Below are 18,568 nucleotides of genomic sequence, written 5' to 3' on the forward strand. Positions count from 1 at the left end.
TGAAGCCTGTTATTTTATAAGATCTGATGTATAACATGCCATAAATATAATAATAAAATGCAATTGAGTGTCTGTGGTCTAAATATTTCATCCATATTTCATTCCATTAGCCAGTTTGGAGCTTTTTAGTAAAGGTAGGGGGTGGATTTTCTGATAGCAAATTGTAAATCAGAGGGCCATAGTGAGTAATAGTTAATAAAATAAAAATTTTAATTGATAACACAAATCAGTTAAACTAAAAAATACTTAATCTGCCAATAATGATTTAAAAAATTTATTCTTATCCTTTCAAAAGATGTTCTGTGCTGTAAGTTTATGTTATTGTACCTTGGAACCTTTAAGACTGTGTCCATTTTTAACTGCATCTTATCCTGTAATGAGCATGATACTTCTGACTGAGTACATTCTGAGGGGAAATGACCAAGTGGAACCAGACAGTAACATTACTGCGGACATTCTCTTTGCAGTAAGGTTATCTACTGGTGATGGGCTTTTTGGACCCATAAATGCTGTCCTGTATTTCTGGTCACTGGTTCCAGCCTAGTTATAGGAGACCCCATGAAAGAACAGGATGAAATGTTCCTGACTAACCAGTGAATTCTTCTCTCAGGTCAAAACAGGTAACTTCTCTGTGGGAATGAGCAGCGTTCCTGAACTCCTCAAGGACTGGGTAAACAAACTCTTGGAGTCACTTTTTCGTGGTAAAATTCATGTCCCATTAAGGAAGATTGAGGGAACTGGGTGATGTTTCCTCTGTGAAGCTTAATTGACCTCTATATCCTGATGACTACCATATTTATTTTTCATTACATGTCCCCTATTTAGTATTTTAGACAGAGGTTATCTTTGTCTATTTTATTTCAAGCACAGATTGCCTAAACCTAAAGTAATTATCTCTTTACACTGCCAAGTTGCTTACCTCCAATATTCTGTATCTCACTAAGAGGCACCATGATTCAATCAATTTTTTGATTCAGAAACCTGAGATAACTGTACTTCTTTTTCCAGCTGCACATGCTTACTTTCAACGACAAGGTCTTATACATTCCAAGTCCAATATTTATCTCGTATTTCTCTTCATTTTCATTGTAAAGCTTTCTATTTCAAGCTACCAACTCATACATTTAATTTACATTAGTATGTCTCTGAGAGCTATTTTTGTGTGTCAACTTGGCTAGGGAATGGTGACCAGTTGTTTGGTCAAACACCAGTCTAGATGTTGCTGTGAAGGTATTTCTTAGATGTGATTAACATTTGAATCAGTAGACTGAATAAAACAGATCACCTTCCATAACGTGGGTGACCCTCTTCCAATCGTCTGAAAGCCTTAAGAGAAAAACACTGTGGTCCTCTGAAAAAGAGGGATTCCCTCTCCTGGCTGACTTTGGACTCCAGTCTGCAACACCATCTTTTTGTTTTTGTTTTTGTTTTGTGAGGAAGACTAGCCCTGAGCTAACATCCGTTGCCAATCCTCCTCTTTTTGCTGAGGAAGATTGGCCCTGGGCTAACTTCCGTGCCCATCTCTCTCTGCTTTATATAGGACACCGCTACAGCACGGCTTGGTAAGCAGTGCGTGTGACCGCACCTGGGATCAGAACCTGTGAACTCCGGGCAGCCAAAGTGGAGTGCGTGATTTAACTGCGATGCAACCAGGCTGGCCCCTGCAACATCACCTTTACTGGAATTTCCAGTCTGCTGGACTGCCCTGTGGATTTTGGAATTGATAGCACCCACTATTGTGTGAGCAAATTCCTTTAAAAAATATATATGTCTTATTCTGTGTCTCTGGAGAATCCTGACTAATAGAACTCTAACAAGATTTCCTCTTCCCTCTCTTACTCTCTTCCGATTCATTCTCCATGCACCAACCATGGCCCTAAATCTCAGTAGATTAGTTATTTTGTTAACATCACCCAAAGATCTTGGAATGAAGGCAACAATTCTTAAGAGGGCTTACAAAGTCCTGAGTTTGAGCCTTGTTTTATTTCTCTCTCTCACACAGCTCTTCCCTCATTCCCCAACATCCAAACTCTAGGAATCAATCATTTGTCGATTTTAAAATCTTTAAACACATCCATCTTCTTTGCTGCCTCAGGACTCTCGCACTACCTCTACCTGAATGCATTTTTCGCTTCACCTGGCTAATGCCAACTTATGCTATAGGTACCAACCTAAATGTTATTTCCCATCCTCTTGGAAGCCTTCTTGAAGATTAAGTTCAGTTAAAGAAAACCTGTTATTTCCCTTAGAACCCTGTGTATTTTCTTTGGAGTACTCAGTACACTTGTAGTTACAGAATCAGGATTTGTTTTTTCCACAATGCTGGAAGCTTCTACAGACACTACAGTGTCTTTCCTCTTTCCCCATGCATCTAATTTTCACACAGTTCCTGGAACATAGTAAGCATAAATGCATATTTGACATGAATGTAAGAAAAATTAATAAATGAGTGGAGGGATGGCTGAAGTTTTTGCTCTGGCATGAACCACTGACTGTGCTGCCTTTGAATCTGTTCAATGTCAGCCTGATTCAAGTAATGGAATGTTTGTGTCAGATCCTTCTACAACTGTGACAGGGTTTTACACAAACTCATGCTCTTCACAGTTATACCGTTGCCTCAACTCTGTTTAGCTCAGATTGGCAACTAGAATCCTGGCCTAGTTCGGTAAAAGTTTTGTACTCACCCTCTGCTAGAGAACACATATCTCCCTTATGTGTTTACATGGTTGGAGATTTAGAAGATCTAGAAGCCAAATGTTAGTAATAGTAGTAGTAGGAGCATTAGCAATAGGAGCAATAATATGAGATTGCTCCCTACATTCCAGGTACTGTTCCCAGAGATTTACAAATATTTACCCAACTCATCTTCAGAATAATCCTATAAAGTCCTAAAATTCTATCCTAAAAAAATCATTTTTTTCCATCCGTATTTGAGAGAAGATATGAGAGGCACTTATATAAAAGTTAAGCAATAGTTCAAGGTCACAAATATCTTGAAATACTTTGACTTCTTTTTTGGGCATATACTCTCTGTGGAGGGGCAGAGTGAGGGGCTCTTTGAGAATGCCTCACCACTAGAGGACTTTCATTTGTCTCTGACACATTTGATTCTAGCCAACTCTTTCTTTTCAAATAAAGTATGAAGACTTCTACATCAGGATATGTCAGGCTAATTTGTATTAGCCTAACTTTCTGTCACAAAATAAATAAGAAGATGGATACATATCTTTAAATGTCTGAAGGCATAGACTTCTGGTTCCATTGCAGATGAAGCAGCTCCATTCCTCTGCTTCCTCCATATTATTCCTAAAAACACCCCTAGATGTGAGACAACAACAAGCATAGGAAGAATCAGAAAGGAGAAAGAAGATAAACTCCTGAGGACTTCCTCCCTGAGGAACCACATAGCGGGGAGTCCCTGAGTTTCCCTACTGCTTCCATATATACTGGACAGGGTGCTGCAGAAACCTCCAACCCAGAACTGCCAAGAGACAACAATAGCTCTGAGAAAAGCCTGCTCCTTCTAGCCAAAGAAGTGGGAAAAGGGTGGCCTTAACAGAACAGAAAACCTTTTGGCAATATCTTCCCTACACTAGACAAACACCAATGGAAAGATCCTATCTGCTTCACACCCCCAGGTTTCAGTGAGGCCAAGTATGGAGCTGATCTTTATCCCACCCTCCTTCCAATTCTTCTGCCCCGTAGTGTCAATGGGATCCAGTGAGGAAAGGAGCCTCCTCTGCCAGCTGGCAGCAATGAGACTTGAGGGAGTGTGAGGTGGGTTATTACTCTGCTCCTTCCACTAGTATTCCTCCCTACCTCCCTGTAAGTGGAGCCGTGGGGGGCTGAGCCTCCACTTCCACCCTACAACAACAAAGCAGTGTGGCATTGTGCCCCAAAACACTTCTTAGAGGCATGGAGGCATGCAAGTCATGGTCGTACTATCACTGGGAGGGAAACAACAGGGCAGAGTGGTGAGCTGAACTTCTACCTCACTCATCTGCAAGGAGGCAGTGTGAGTCAGCACTTCATTTTTCCCAGAGTTGTTTCAATAGTGCTCAGCAGGAAGGTGAGCATCCAGAGTAACCTGGTGGTTGCAGAGACACCTCAACAGGGGAACTTCCTTCTAAAAAAAGATTGAATATGATCCAACATCTCATAATATAATATCCTAATGTCTATGATCCAATCACAAATCACTTGTCATACCGTGGATCCCGAAAAATTACGACTTCCATGAGAAAAGAACAATATATGTTAACACCAAGATGAATAGAATGCTGCAATTATCTGACAAGGGTTTTAAAGCAGCCATCAAACAAATGCTTCAACAAATAAAAAAATAGAAAATATCAACATGAAATAGAAGTTAGAAAAATAACGAAGTGAAAATTCTAGAACTGAAAACATAATAACTGAAATTAAAAAGACGAAAAAAGAGAAAAATATTGAAAGCCCCAGAGAGAAAGGAATCAACACTTATTGGAGAAAGCAGTATGAAAGACAACAGGTTTCTCATGAAGCCATGAAGGCCAGAGGAAGCGGCACAATATTTTTCAAGTAGTAACAGAAAAGAATTTTCAAATGCAAATTCTATACCTGGCAAAATAGCCTTCAGGAATGAAGGAGAAATAGAGATATTTCAAAGAAGGATAGCTAAGAGAATTTGTTTTCAACAAATCTACCTGTCAGTAATGGCTAAAGAAAGTTCTCTATTCAGAAAGTAATTTACAAAAAGAGGACTTGGAACTCCAGTGTTTAAAAAATACATGGAACAGAATGAAAATTTTCAAAGGCAGCATATGAAAACAGGTGAGATTCAGGTAAAGCAGTGCTGAGAGAGAAATTTATAGAACTAAATGCTTACATTTCTAAAGAGAAAAGGTTCTAGAATGTGTAAAATGCTCTTGAAAGGAAAGAATCAAGGGAAGGAATCACTCTATCTGGCATTTAGGCCTACTATAGAGCTACAGTCATCAGGACAGTGTGGTACTGGCGGAAGAACAGACATACAGATCAGTGAAGCTGACTGGAGAACCCAGAGAAAGACCCACACGAGGATGCCCAACTGATTTTTTTCAAAAAGGCGCAAAAACAATTCACTGAAAGAAGGAAGCCTTTTCAAAAATGATGCTGGAGCAATTGGACATCCATGGAGGGCAGAAGCACCTCAACCTAAACCTCACATCTCTTACGAGAATTAGCTCAAAATAGATCATCTACTATTTACAGACTATCATCATGTAAAATATAGAATTATAAACTATAAACTTTCAGAAAAAAATAGGAGAAAGTATTTAAGAAGTAGGACTAGTCAAAAAGTTCTGGGAATTGACAATAGAATACAATCCATACACGGAAAGATTATCAAACTACTGTCCTGAAAATATTGTGTTCCAAGACATGTTTTGATTCATTTCCTGCTTGCATATTTGTGTATATATATATACACACACACAAACATGCACACACACATACACACACATACATTAAAAATATTTTAAAACTGTATCCTGTTTGTACTAGAAAAATAGTGATGCCAGGACATATCAGGTAATTAGATAATGCTTTGTACTCAAAGTGTTGATTTTTATTGTATGTACTCCACTTTATCCACTTTTATTTATTAACGTTGTGTAAATTTTTTTAAATGTTCAGGGTTCCTTTATTTTCCATCTGAGGAATAAACCTATTTGAAATGTCTACTACCTTCCTTAGGGCTTCTGCATTTCCTTGTTTCTTAGACTGTAAACAATGGGATTAAGCAGAGGTGTCAGCACTGTACATGTCACAGCCATCAGCATATCTTCACAGAATGAGTCGCTGTCCTTGGGCCTCAAATAAACAAAGCAAGCAAATCCATAGTGGATGCACACTACAGTGAGGTGGGAGGAGCAAATCGAGAAGGCCTTATACTTCCCCTTTGCAGAAGGCATCTTCACAACTATGGACCCAAAGAAGACATAGTAAATCATAATTAAAATAAAGTTGCCCAACAACACAGAAGCAGGGAGCAAAAGAATAACCATTCCATGATACAAAGTGTATCACAAGCAAGGCAGACCATAGGTGAGATATCACAGAAGACGTGCTAGATGGTTTTGGAGTCATAGAAAGACAAATTGAATACAGTGATGCTGACGCACAGAGAAACCAAGAACCCAACAATCCAAGAGGCCAAAATCAGCTGAAATCAGGTCTTACGAGTCATTTGGATGGCATAATGCAGTGGGTTGTGAATGGCAGGGTCACAGTCATAGGAGATGGCAGCCGTGATGAATTGCTTTATTTGACCCACTGGATTTTGTGATGCCACATTTTTCAAATGATTTTGGGATGTAATTGTACCTTGGTACTCAGGCGTGCTTAATAAACTATTGTTTGAATGAATAAAGGAATTCAATCCTTTGAATCATTTAGAATGAACATAACGTTTTAAAAAATTTAGAGAGATCAGTGAAATGTTCCAAATGAACTTTGACTTTTCTTTCCATGCAATCGTATTTTCTTCAGTGCACTGCCATGCAGCAGCTCCAAAGGTGATAATTGTGGCAACGATTAGACCCCACACATGAATTTAACAGGTTGTAACTGCTTCTGGGTTCCTATGCAAAGTGGTAAATGGAGCTTGAGATCCATAATGTCATTAGTTCTTAATACATATCAATAATTTTTAAGTTCTTAAGAACTTCTCATTGCCATTCTTTTCCAGATACCTAATATAATATAATGGACTAGTTTGGAGTCAAAATGACTTTGGAGGTACTGTCTTATTCTAGAATGGTATACTCTGGTCATTATGGTGTAATGAACTTTGGGTTTTTAGCAGAACTTCCAGGACATTTTCTAGCAGGTATACCTTTATGTGGTTTGCTTTGCAGTACAGAACTGAATAGAATCAACCCACACTTCTCAAATCACTTTGGCAAATTATATTTCTATTTTGACTGTTCATTAAACATCCAATCTTGTAGGAGGTGAGGGCAGAAAAGTGATATAAGGACATTCCACAGAATTTTGATTTTAACGTCTGTCTCTGTTAAAGGTAATATTTCTCTTACGTCCCTGCCACAGACACATCTTCCTATTGACTGACAGGTTGTCAACGATCTTCCTTGGAGGAATATTTTTTCAAGTCTTAACTCCACTTTTTATTTCAGTGTTAGTTTTTTTGCTATTGAGTTTTAGAATTTCCTTATATATTTTAGGAGTTACTCCCTTATCAGATATACGGCTTGCAAATATTTTTGTACCATTCACTAGATTATCTTTTCAGTCTGTTTATTGATTCCTTTTCTTTGCAGTGGCTTCTTAGTCAGATGTAGTCCCAGTTATCTATTTCTGCTTTTTTTTTTTTTTTTTGCTTGTGCTTTTGGTGTCATATCCAAGAAATCATTGCCAAAACCAAAGTCATGCGCTTCCTCCTATGTTTTCTTCTAGGAGTTTTATAGTTTCAGGTATTATATTTTTAAGTCTTTAATATATTTTGAGTTGATTTTTGTGTATGGAATAAGGGTCCATCTTCATTGTTTTGCATGTGGATATCCATTTTCCAACACCATTTATGGAAAGAAAAATTTCTTTTCTCATGTTGTAGTCATGACACTCTTCTCAGAGATCATTTGACAGTATATGTGTGAGTTTATTTCTGGGCCCTCTGTTCTATTTCATTAGTCTGTATATCTATATATATGCCAGTACTATACTGTTTTAATTACTGTATCACCCTAATACATTTGAAATCAGGAAGTGTGATGCTTTCAGCTTTGTACTTGTTTCTCAAGATTTTTTTTTGCTGTTCAGGATCCTTTGTGTTTCCAAACAAATTTTAGAATTGATTTTTCTATTTCTGTAAAAAATGCCATAGGAATTTGATAGCGATTGCCTTGAATCGGGATATGGCTTTGAGTAGTATGGACATTTTAACAATATTCTTCCAATCCATGAACAATGGGTCTTTCTATTTCTTTTTGTCTATTTTAATTTATTTCATCAATGTTTTGTAGTTTTCAGAGTACAAATCTTTCACGTTCTTGGTTACGTTTATTCCTAAGTATTTTATTCTTTTTCATTCTATTGTAAATGGTGTTGTTTTCTTAATTTCCTTTTTAGATACTTCATTGTTGGTATTTAGAAAAGCAACCAATATTTGCATGTTAATTATGTATCTTGCAACTTTACTGAATTCATTCATTAATTGCTAGTTCTTGCTTTTAATTTCATTCGGCTACTCTTATGTCTTTTGATTGGGGGAGTTTAATCTATTTTTGTTTAAAGTAACTGATGATATGTAAAGACTTACTATTTCCATTTTGTTAATTGTTATGTGCCTTATACTTCTTTTGTCCATCTTTTCTCTTTTGTAGACTGCCTTTGTGATTTGTTGATTTTTGTACTGTTATGCTATGATTCCACTCTATTTTTTATGTATCTTCTAGAGGTGTTTTCTTTGTTGTTGTCACGAGGTTTACATACAAAAATCTTACAGTTATAACAGTCTATTTTAAGCTCCTACAAACTTAAGTTCAATTGTATAAAAAAACTGTATATTTTAACTTCTTTTCCCCACACTTTATGTCATTGATTTTACAATTTGTATCTTTTTATATCCTGTATCCATTAACCTGTTTTTTAAGTTATAGTTTTTTTTTTGTTTTCTTTTGTGAGGAAGATGAGCCCTGAGCTAACATCCATTGCCAACTCTACTCTTTTGGCTGAGGAAGATGGACCCTTGGCTAACATCCATGCCCATCTTTCTCCACTATATATGGGACACCACCACAGCATGGCTTGACAAGCAGTGCATTGGTCCATGCCCAGGATCCAAACCTGTGAACCCCAAACCACTGAAGTGGAGCATGAGAACTTAACTGCTACGCCACAGGGCTGGCCCCTATAGTTATTTTTAATGTTTTTTTTTTTTTTAACTTTTGTACTATAATAAAAAGTAAAACATACACCACCATTACAGTATAACAGTATTCTTTCTTTGTCTATATATTTACCTTTACCAGTAAGTTTTATACTTTCATATGCTTTTGAGTTGCTCTGTAGTGTCTTTCTGTTTCCACTTAGAGAACTCCCTTTAGCATTTCTTTTAAGGTAGTTATAGTAGTGATGAATTCCCACAGCTTTTGCTTGTCTGGAAAGGCTATATATCTCCTTCATTTTTTTAAGGTCAGTTTTTCCAGGAATAGTATTCTTGATGGACAGTTTTTGTCCGTCAGCACTTTGAATATATCATCCTACTCCTTTCTGGCTTGGAAGGTTTCTGCAGAGAAATCTGCTGACGGTTTTAGCGGTGCTCCATTGTATGTTATGAGTTACTTTTTTCTTACTGCTTTCAAAATTCTCTGTTAGTCTTTGACTTCTACAATTTGACTGTAATGTGTTTTGTGTGTAGAGTTTTTGGATTATTTCATATTTGGATGGGCTTCATGAATCTGGATGTTTAATTTCCTTCCCAGAATTGGGAAGTTTTTGACCGTTAATATTTAATTAATATTTCTACTGCTTTTTCTTCCTCTTCTCCTTCTTTGACACTCATATTTTACATATTGGTTTCCTCCCTAGTTTTCCACACATCCCTTAGGCTTTCTTCACTCTTTTTTCTTTTTTTCTTTTTTGCTCCTTGACTGGATAATCTCAAATGACCTGACTTTGAGTTCACTGATTCTTTCATCTGTTTGGTCTAATCTGCTATTGAACCCTTCTAGTGAATTTTTTAACTGCTATTGTATTCTTCTGCTTCAGAGTTTCTGTTTGCTTCTATTTTATATTTTCTACCTCTTCACTGATATTCTCATTTTGTTAACATGTTTTTTACTGATTTTATTATATTGTCTACCAGTGTTCAAACTCTTCAATCTCATTTATCCTCTTTAAGATGATTATTTTGAATTCTTTGGCAGGAAATACATAAATCTCTAGGTTTTTTTTAGGATAAATTAATGGAGATATATGTTTTTTCTTTGATTGTGTCGTGTTTCTCTGATTCTTTGTGTTCCTTGTAGCTTTGTTGGTGTCTGTGAATTTAGCAAATAGCTTCTTCTTCGCTATGGATTGGCTTTGACAGGGAAAGACTTTTGTAATGTATTATCTTTGCCTCAACACTAGAATATTAGGAGTTAGGGATTGTTTTTCTGAATTGTTGAAAGGAATGAAAGGGTTCCCAATTCCAAGCAACTCTGAAATTGAGCACCACAAATCCACTAGATTTCAAGACCTAGGAATAATCCTCTGTGGCTCAATACTGCACCCTCTGGGCCTGTCGCTGGTCTTGTACCTCAGATCTCTGTGAACACAACCCCAGTGTCTGTACCCATGGCTCTTTACCCTGGATCCAAGGCTTTAGTTTCTGGGCCAAAGTTTCTTCCATTGAAGACATCCTTCCTTTTTCTTGAAGAATAGTGCACATTTGAACTGAGTAGTTTTATCAGCCTGCTTCCTGCCTGTAGAATTTGAAGTCTCTCAGCTTTCTTTCATTTAGTTCTGTCTCTGTCTCTTTCAGTCTAAGGGACAATATGCCTGATAGTATATCATTTAAAAAATCTTTTGGGTTTCCTATGTATGTTACATTATTCACACCAGTATACAAGAGGGTCCTTTACATTATCTTTCCTGGATAATCTCATCTCTTTTCCTCACTTCTTTTGAGATTGTTGAGGGATTCATGGGTCACACGCCTAAACTCTTCAGTACTGGCAAAGCATTTTCCTACCACACCTTTGGCTTTCTCTCTAGTGCATACTTTTTAAACAGTGAATATCACAATTTCAGCGTCTTTTCTTTAGCAATCTAGGTAGGCTGAGAATTTCTCAAATCATCAAGTCCTAGTTCCTTTTGCAAGCTGTTCTTTCTTAAATTATCTGTGTCTTTTCACATTTTACTATAACAGGTAAGGCTGCTCCTTCAGCATTTTGTTGGTAAGCCTCTTCAGGTAAATATCCAAGTTCCTTGCGTACAAGTCCTGCTTTCCACACAATTGTAGGACACAATTCAGCTAGGCCTCCTGCCACTTTTAAGAAAGATCAGCTCTTCTCCACTTTCCAAAGACATGTTCCTTATTTCTTTCTGAGGCCTCACTAGCAGAGTGGGTTTAAAAACATGACTCTTCTATGCTATCTACCAGAAATTCATTTCAAATATAGTGATAGAAACTGGTTGAAAGTTAAAAGATGGAAAAGGATGTACCAGGTAAGCAGTAATTGAAAGAAAGCAGGAGTGGCTATTTTAATGTCCGGTAGTATAGTCTTCAGCAGAAAGACAATTACTAGATTCAGAGAGGAATATAACATAATGATACAAATCTTCAAATGATAAAACTATGAAAATGGAGAACAGATTAGGGGTTGCCAGAAGTTAAGGAGGGGATGGAGACAAAAGGGAAGTCATTGTGGCTATAACAGGTCACATAAGGGATCTGTGCCATCTGTACCTTGACTGTGTCAGTTTCAATATTCTGGTTGTGATATCGTACTATAGTTTTGCAAGATGTTACCATTTGGAGAAACTCAATAAAGAGTATAAGGAATTTTGTATTATTATTTCTTACAACTGCATGTGAATCTATAATTATCTCAAAATAATACATTTAATAAAAAAGGTGCTATCATCTAGAAATATATAAAAATATAAGCTTTTTTTTTCCAAGAGGGATTTCTATTTTTAAATGAAATTATGTGTGCTACGCTATGTTTATTCTTGTGAATCCCAAATCAGTTGCAATGATTTTAGTAATCCATTGAAAGTTTTCATTAAAGAAGTAAACTAACGCACACTCAAAAAATTGTATAGATGTTTGTAGCCAGGACATATTTACATGAGCATATGTACCTGTAACTTTCTCCATCTTGAGGATTTTCCGTGGAATTTTCACAAACAAGTAATATACTCAAGGGATTATATCCCCAAAGATTCCAAATCTCATAAATGTAGCCTTGCTTTACAGTGAAAATTCTTTTCATTTGTTCTTATTGTTGAGGTACAAACATCTGCAGGTAATAATTTTCTTTTCATATTGATATAGAAATGTTTCCCATTTTTCTGTTAGAACTTAAGGTTTGGTTATTCTAAGCAAATAATCATTTGTTGAGCATCCACTTACCTCTGTGAGCTGTCCTTGCTGTGATCATGTACATAATCTTATTCAAATCAAGAATCCTATGAGGCATATATATTTTTTTAATAAACAAGACAATGAAGGGTTGAAGAGTTGATATAAATTGTCTAAGATTCCATAGAGAGTCAGTGGCAGAGCTGGAATCTGATCCCAGGCCTATATGGCTCCATAGCTGATTGTATGTTTGCACAACACTTTGCTTCCATATCTTAATGACATTTATAACTAACTGTGAATTAGTGTCATATGAATCTATTTTCTTTAAAATTTCAAGCTTTCATTCAGTCTTGGGTCCACGCCTAGTTAATAAAGTTTCTAGCTCAGTCCTGAATAAAGATAAAGAATCTAGGGCTGTGGAGTTCAGACACATAATTACATGATGTTAATAACATGGCATGCTATTGCTCAATTAATTCACATATACCATTTTTCAAGCATTTCTGTTAAGAATAAAAGTATGACATGTAGCTGGCTGAGCACATGGCTGTTGTGCTGGTGTGTGTGTGTGTGTATGTGCGTCTGTGTGTTCAATCTTGTTGACATTGAATATTTAAAAGAAAAATATTATTATTCTGAAATTTTAGTTGATCTCTATCATTCAAGGAACTCCTAAACTAACAACATGATGCAAATATGAGTAAAGTTTGTTAAGTTAAAACATTGCTTTTCTTAGCATTCCTGGCCTTACAACAATGAACATATATAGCGTCAGGTTTTACATAAGGTATTATGTGTAAAAATGCTTCCTACCAAATTTGCGCTTGAGTGTCTCTGTTTCTGTAATTTTTATTTTATAACCATTGTAAAATAATTATTCAAATCATAATATTTTCTTGCATTCTAATATCCAATTGTTTTTCTTTCAGTGGGCAACATTCCCAGTATAGATGGGGACTGGAAACTACACAACTGTGGCAGAATTCATTCTTTTGGGGTTAACAGAGGGTAGTAAAGTTTGTGCCATTTTATTTATTGTGTTTCTAGGAATCTATGTGGTCACTTTAATGGGCAATGTCAGCATAATCACCTTAATCAGAAACAGCCCTCAGCTTCATTCTCCAATGTACCTTTTCCTCTGTCATTTGGCCTGTATAGACCTTGGGTACTCCTCATCGGTCACACCTGTCATGCTTATGGGCTTCCTAAGGGAAGGAAACTCTCTCCCTGTTGTTGGTTGTGTAGCCCAACTCTGTTCTGTAGTTACATTCGGGACAGCTGAGTGCTTCCTACTGGCTGTCATGGCCTATGATCGCTATGTGGCCATTTGCTCACCACTGCTCTACTCCACTCACATGTCCCCCAGAATCTGCGCTCTCTTAGTGGGGGTATCCTACCTAGGTGGATGTGTGAACGCTTGGACATTTACTATCTGTTTATTAAGTCTGTCCTTCTGTGGACCAAATAAACTCAATCAATTTTTCTGTGACTATTCACCACTTTTGAAGCTTTCTTGTTCTCATGATTTTCCTTGTGAAATAATTCCAGCCATCTCTTCCGGCTCCATCATTGTGGTCACTGTGTTTATCATTGCTCTCTCTTATGTCTCCATCCTTTTCTCCATCCTGAAGATGCACTGTACTGTGGGGCGGCACAAAGCCTTCTCCACCTGTACCTCCCACTTCACAGTGGTCACTCTGTTCTATGGGACCATTATATTCATTTATGTGATGCCCAAGTCCAGCTACTCAGCTGAACAAAACAAAGTGGTGTCTGTGATCTACACAGTCATGATCCCTATGTTGAACCCCCTCATCTACAGTCTGAGGAACAAGGAGGTTAAAAAGGCCATGGGAAACCTGATGGCTGGAAAACATTGGTGGTCTGAACCAATCTGATTTTAATAATAAACACTGTAATATGAGGACCTATTCTGCAGATGAAAGGACAATGTACTAAGTAAATTTCAGTTTATATTCATAGTATCCTAGACTCACAAATTTCATTACATCATTCTCAAGAAAACTTTCAGTGTAAAAAATGTATATGGATTCAATAAGATAGAAACATCTAGCAAAAAAAATATTTCCTTCCACCACTCACCTTTCTTGCATCTATAAGTAAAAATCTTTTCAAAGAAGTTCTATGCTCTTTGAATTCAGTGTTTGGCATTAACAGCTGGAAGCATTTGAAACTCCTTGAATGGGAAATAAAGAGTAGTTTTTCTATCCAAGGTCTCATCATTTGAAAGAGATGATGTCTGTAGTCTACAGACAATATAAGAGTTGAAACCAGTGATACTGATGGTTGAAATGCCTCTATTGTCCTGTATGCTGGACCTTAAAAACAAGGTCCCTCCCACAGTACCTACCCCAGCAGATGAGCCTGATCCAGTCAACTCAGAAGCTATCTGAAAACTCCCTTTAGCTAGTAGTTCTTCCCATTGAGGAATCAATTCCAGCAAATTCCTTGAAGAGTCAACAAAGGACAGCCTACTGGAAGCTCATTGGCAAGATCTAGTTTCTCTGGTTGTGAAGAAGTAAGGATGTTTTTAATTAGGGGTATTTCAATCTCTGGAATGGATGTAGCACACTGCAGAATGTCTGTTAAACCATTTTCGCCCCTTCTATCTCTATTGCCTCTGATACTGAAAATTCTCCAGATTAAGTCTTCTCTGGATTTCCCCTCACCGAAATGGATCTGCCTACCACCATTGCTGAGTGCCGATCTGCCAATGAAATATTTCATTTTGACTGTGGGACAGCACCATTCCCCAGAGGTCCAGCTGGCCACGTGGTTCCACCCCTTCCATCTGGCCTGTTAAAGGGTTGGTTATGGTGCCAGCTGACAGACAACAACTCCAAGTTTGGATTGCTATCCTACAGAATGAGAAATACGCCTTAAAAAAAATATGAGCTGGAATGCATGGCTCCAGGTTCCAAGAAGGCAGAAGCAGGAGTGGTCTTTCTTACTATTATATTAAACAACACACTGGTTTAGTTTCTATGCTGCTGTTACCAATTACTACAAACTTAGTGTTTAAAAGAAATACAAATTTTTTATCTTACAATTCTGAAGGTCAGAAGTCCAATATGTGTCTCACTCGGCTAAAATCAAGGAATTGGAAGGATGGGGCTTTTGTTCTGTAGGGTCTAGGGGAAAATCCACTTCCTTGGATTTTCCGGCTTCTAGAGGCCACTTAGATTCCTTCACTTATGGGATCCTTCCTCCGTATTCAAAACCAGTGGTATTAACCTCCCTGTCTCTTCCTTTTCTAGTCACAACTTCAACTGACACTCTTCAGCTTCCCTCTTCCACTTTTAGAAATGCTTGTAATTACATTGGGCCTAACTGAAGAAGACAAGATGATCTCATTGTTTTAATGTCAGCTGAAAAGGAACATTAACTTCATCTGCAACCTTAATCCCTCTTTGCCATGTAAACTAACATATTCCCATTTTCTAGGGTTAAGATGTGGAAACCTTTGGGGGTGCCATTTTCTGTTTTTTTGTGAGGAAGATCTGCACTGAGCTAACATCTGTTGCCATTCCTCCTCTTTTTGCTGAGGAAAACTGGCCCTGGGCTAACATCCGTGCCTATCTTCCTCCATTTTATATCGGACACTGCCACGGCGTGGTTTGACAAGCAATGCGTCGGTGCACACCTGGGATCCCAACCTGGGCGGCCTCAGAGGAACGCACACACTTAACCGCTAAGCTGCCAGGCTGGCGGCATGGGGGTGGGGGTGGGGCCGTTATTATGCCTACAACATACACTGAAGAACATTTTGCCTTCTTTCAATTGCAGACAATAGCATCCTTCCCTCTAAATAGTTCTGCAAGACTATTAATAACTAGAGGCCAATACTTTTCACACTTTTCTTTATGTAAAACCTACACTAAGTAATATGCTAATCTTATGTGTACAATTATTAGATATTGACAAATGAATACGCCTTTGTAACTCTATATGATGATATAGAACATTGCTATCCCTTTATATAGTTCTCCCATAACCCTATCTTTTCAGACTTAGTTTGCGTCCTACAGAGGCACACATTATGCTGATTATTATTTTTTTTCTACCATTGTTTAGTTCTAGATTTTTGTAAAAATGGAATCAAACGATATGCCCCTTTTCTGTAAGGTTATTTTCAGTCAGCATAATGTTTTTGAACTTTATCCATATTGTTGTGTGTATCAATAGTTTATTGAACTAATTAATGAGCTCAACGATGTTGCATGATATAAGATTAATATATAAAAATTGTGTATCTATACACTAGCAATGAACAATTCAAAAACTTAATTAAGAAAACAATTTCATTAATAGCATTAAAATATAATATATTTAGGAATAAATTTACCAAAAGTGGAGCAAAATGTATAGTCTTAGATCTATAAAATATTGTTGAAAAAATGAAAGAAAATCTAAATAAATGGAAAATTATCCCATGTTCATGGATCGAGAACATAATATTGTTAAGATGGCAAAGCTCCCCAAATTGATGTATTCATTGAACACAATCCTATCAATATCTCAGGTGGCTTCTTTGTAGAAATTGACAAGCAGATTCTAAATTTCATATAGAATTACAAGGAGTTCAAAATAACCAAACTATCTTTAAAAAAAGACAAAGTTAGCTGGGGCTAGCCTGGTGGCGTACTCCACTTCTGGTGGCCTGGGATTCACAGGTTCGGATTCTGGGTGCAGACCTACGCACCGCTCATTAACCCACGCTGTGGCAGTTGTCTCACATAAAGTAGAGGAAGATGGGCTTGAATGTTAGTCCAGGGCCAATCTTCCTCAGCATAAAAGAGGAGGATTGGCAGCAGGTGTTAGCTCAGGGCTAATCTTCCTCACACACACACACACACACACACACACACACAAGACAGCGTTAGAAGACTCACACGTCCCAATTTTAAACCTTAGTGCAAAGCAATAATTGAAGACAGTGTGTACTGGTCTACAGATAGTCATGTAGATCAGTGGAAGGGAATTGAGAGTCAGGAATTAATCTCATGTGTCTATGGTCAGTAGATTTTCAAATTGGGTGCCAGAACCTCTCAATAAGTAATTGAAGTTGAAGAGTACTTTCAGCAAATGTGCTAGGTCAATTACATATCAACGTGTAAAAGAATGAAGTTGGACCCTTACCTCACACCACATACAAAATTAACTCAAAATTAAGGAAAGATTTAAATGTAAATGTTAAAACTATCAAACTCAGAAGAAAACATAGGAGTAAATCTTCATAATTATTCTTTCATGATTTTTTCCTTCCTCTTCACATTTATCTTCTCCTCTCTTGACTCCTTCCCTCACTCCCTCTTTCCTTTCTCCTTGCTTCCTTCTTTTCTCCATCCCTCTTTTATTACTTTATATTATTATTATAACCAACCAATACAAAATTACTTATATTGTTACTCATTTTTCCAAGCACTAACTCCAAAATTTCTCTGTCCAGAGGCCAGAACTCTTCACAAATATACATTCATCCTCTCAGCTAGAAGCCATAAGGGAAATTGCAGGGAAATCATTATCTGAGGTGAGATCCAGATTGGAATGTTCTGTACAGAGGCTAGTTTTTGGCAGAGCTGGATTAGATTTTGGCTCCTCTAGTTATTAGCTCTTTGAATTTAGGCAAATGGTTTGACTTCTTGAGTCTTAATTTCCTTATCTACAAAACAGGAGTAATAAAAATAATTCCTATGTGAGAGGCTCAATGTAAGAATTAAATTGGGTAATTAGGATCTTAAGAGAAGAATTTAGCATGTGGTTGGAGAATTGACCAACAGGGCTAATCTCCTGGATGTGGGGCACAGAGGATTGTGACACTTGAGGTGTCCACACCGGATTTCTCTTTTTTCTTCTGCTACATATTTATCTTCTCTCCTTCCCTGGCTTCTTCTTATTTCCACCTTCCTTAATCTCTACTCTTTCTTTTCTCCATTCCTCTTCACTTACTTTTTTCCCAGCTACATTGCCACATAAATTCCTGTTTTCCTGTTTTGCAACTGGAATTTAGAACATCACAGTCTGTGGGGACACGGACATGTAAACAAACCTCACGCTATCAGAGGAGACGAATTGAGATTCAGGGAAAGGAGATGGACTAAAAAACAATGAGTGGCAGTGAAGATGTGAATTGTGTTTATGATTTCATCCCTGGAATAATGTAAAATGTTTTTGTGAATGAAAAGATATAAAGTTGGCTTCTGATTGTTCTTGCCTACTTGAGCATTAGTTTTATTGTTCTCTAAGCCATCCAAGAATTTCTTCAATTACATTTATTCTTTGTATAAGTCCTCTGATCTCTAGAACCGGGTGAGTTCCAGTTTTATTTGGATGTCTCCTTCCTCTGTCATTATAGGCCACCTGACCTCTTGAAATTGCTAGAAGTCAAATTAGTAGTTTTTTCATGATTAACCTTTGACTGAATATGTTTTCATATTTTTGAGAGGGGTGGAATAGAAATACATTTTTCTTATTTTAAAAATGCCGTGT

General features: G+C 37.2%; 1 protein-coding gene and 1 pseudogene across 1 annotated transcript; one reads left to right on the top strand and one right to left on the bottom strand.

Annotated features, from left to right (window-relative positions):
* Positions 1–5,646: 5,646 nt before the first annotated feature.
* Positions 5,647–12,134, bottom strand: LOC101396582 (olfactory receptor 10Z1-like; annotated as a pseudogene).
* Positions 12,135–13,008: 874 nt separating this feature from the next.
* LOC101396321 (olfactory receptor 5P3-like) lies at positions 13,009–13,956 on the top strand. The gene has a single exon (XM_004418645.2). It carries the CDS (start codon positions 13,009–13,011, stop codon positions 13,954–13,956), a length of 948 nt encoding a protein of 315 aa, XP_004418702.2.
* Positions 13,957–18,568: the final 4,612 nt, after the last annotated feature.

The sequence above is a fragment of the Ceratotherium simum genome, chromosome 7 (genome assembly GCF_057802395.1).
Source record: "Ceratotherium simum simum isolate JZ-2026a chromosome 7, ASM5780239v1, whole genome shotgun sequence".
Lineage (NCBI taxonomy): Eukaryota > Metazoa > Chordata > Mammalia > Perissodactyla > Rhinocerotidae > Ceratotherium > Ceratotherium simum.

Coding starts and splice junctions, on each gene's coding strand:
- LOC101396321 (XM_004418645.2), top strand. CDS start 13,009: ATGGGGACTGGAAACTACACAACTGTGGCAGAATTCATTCTTTTGGGG.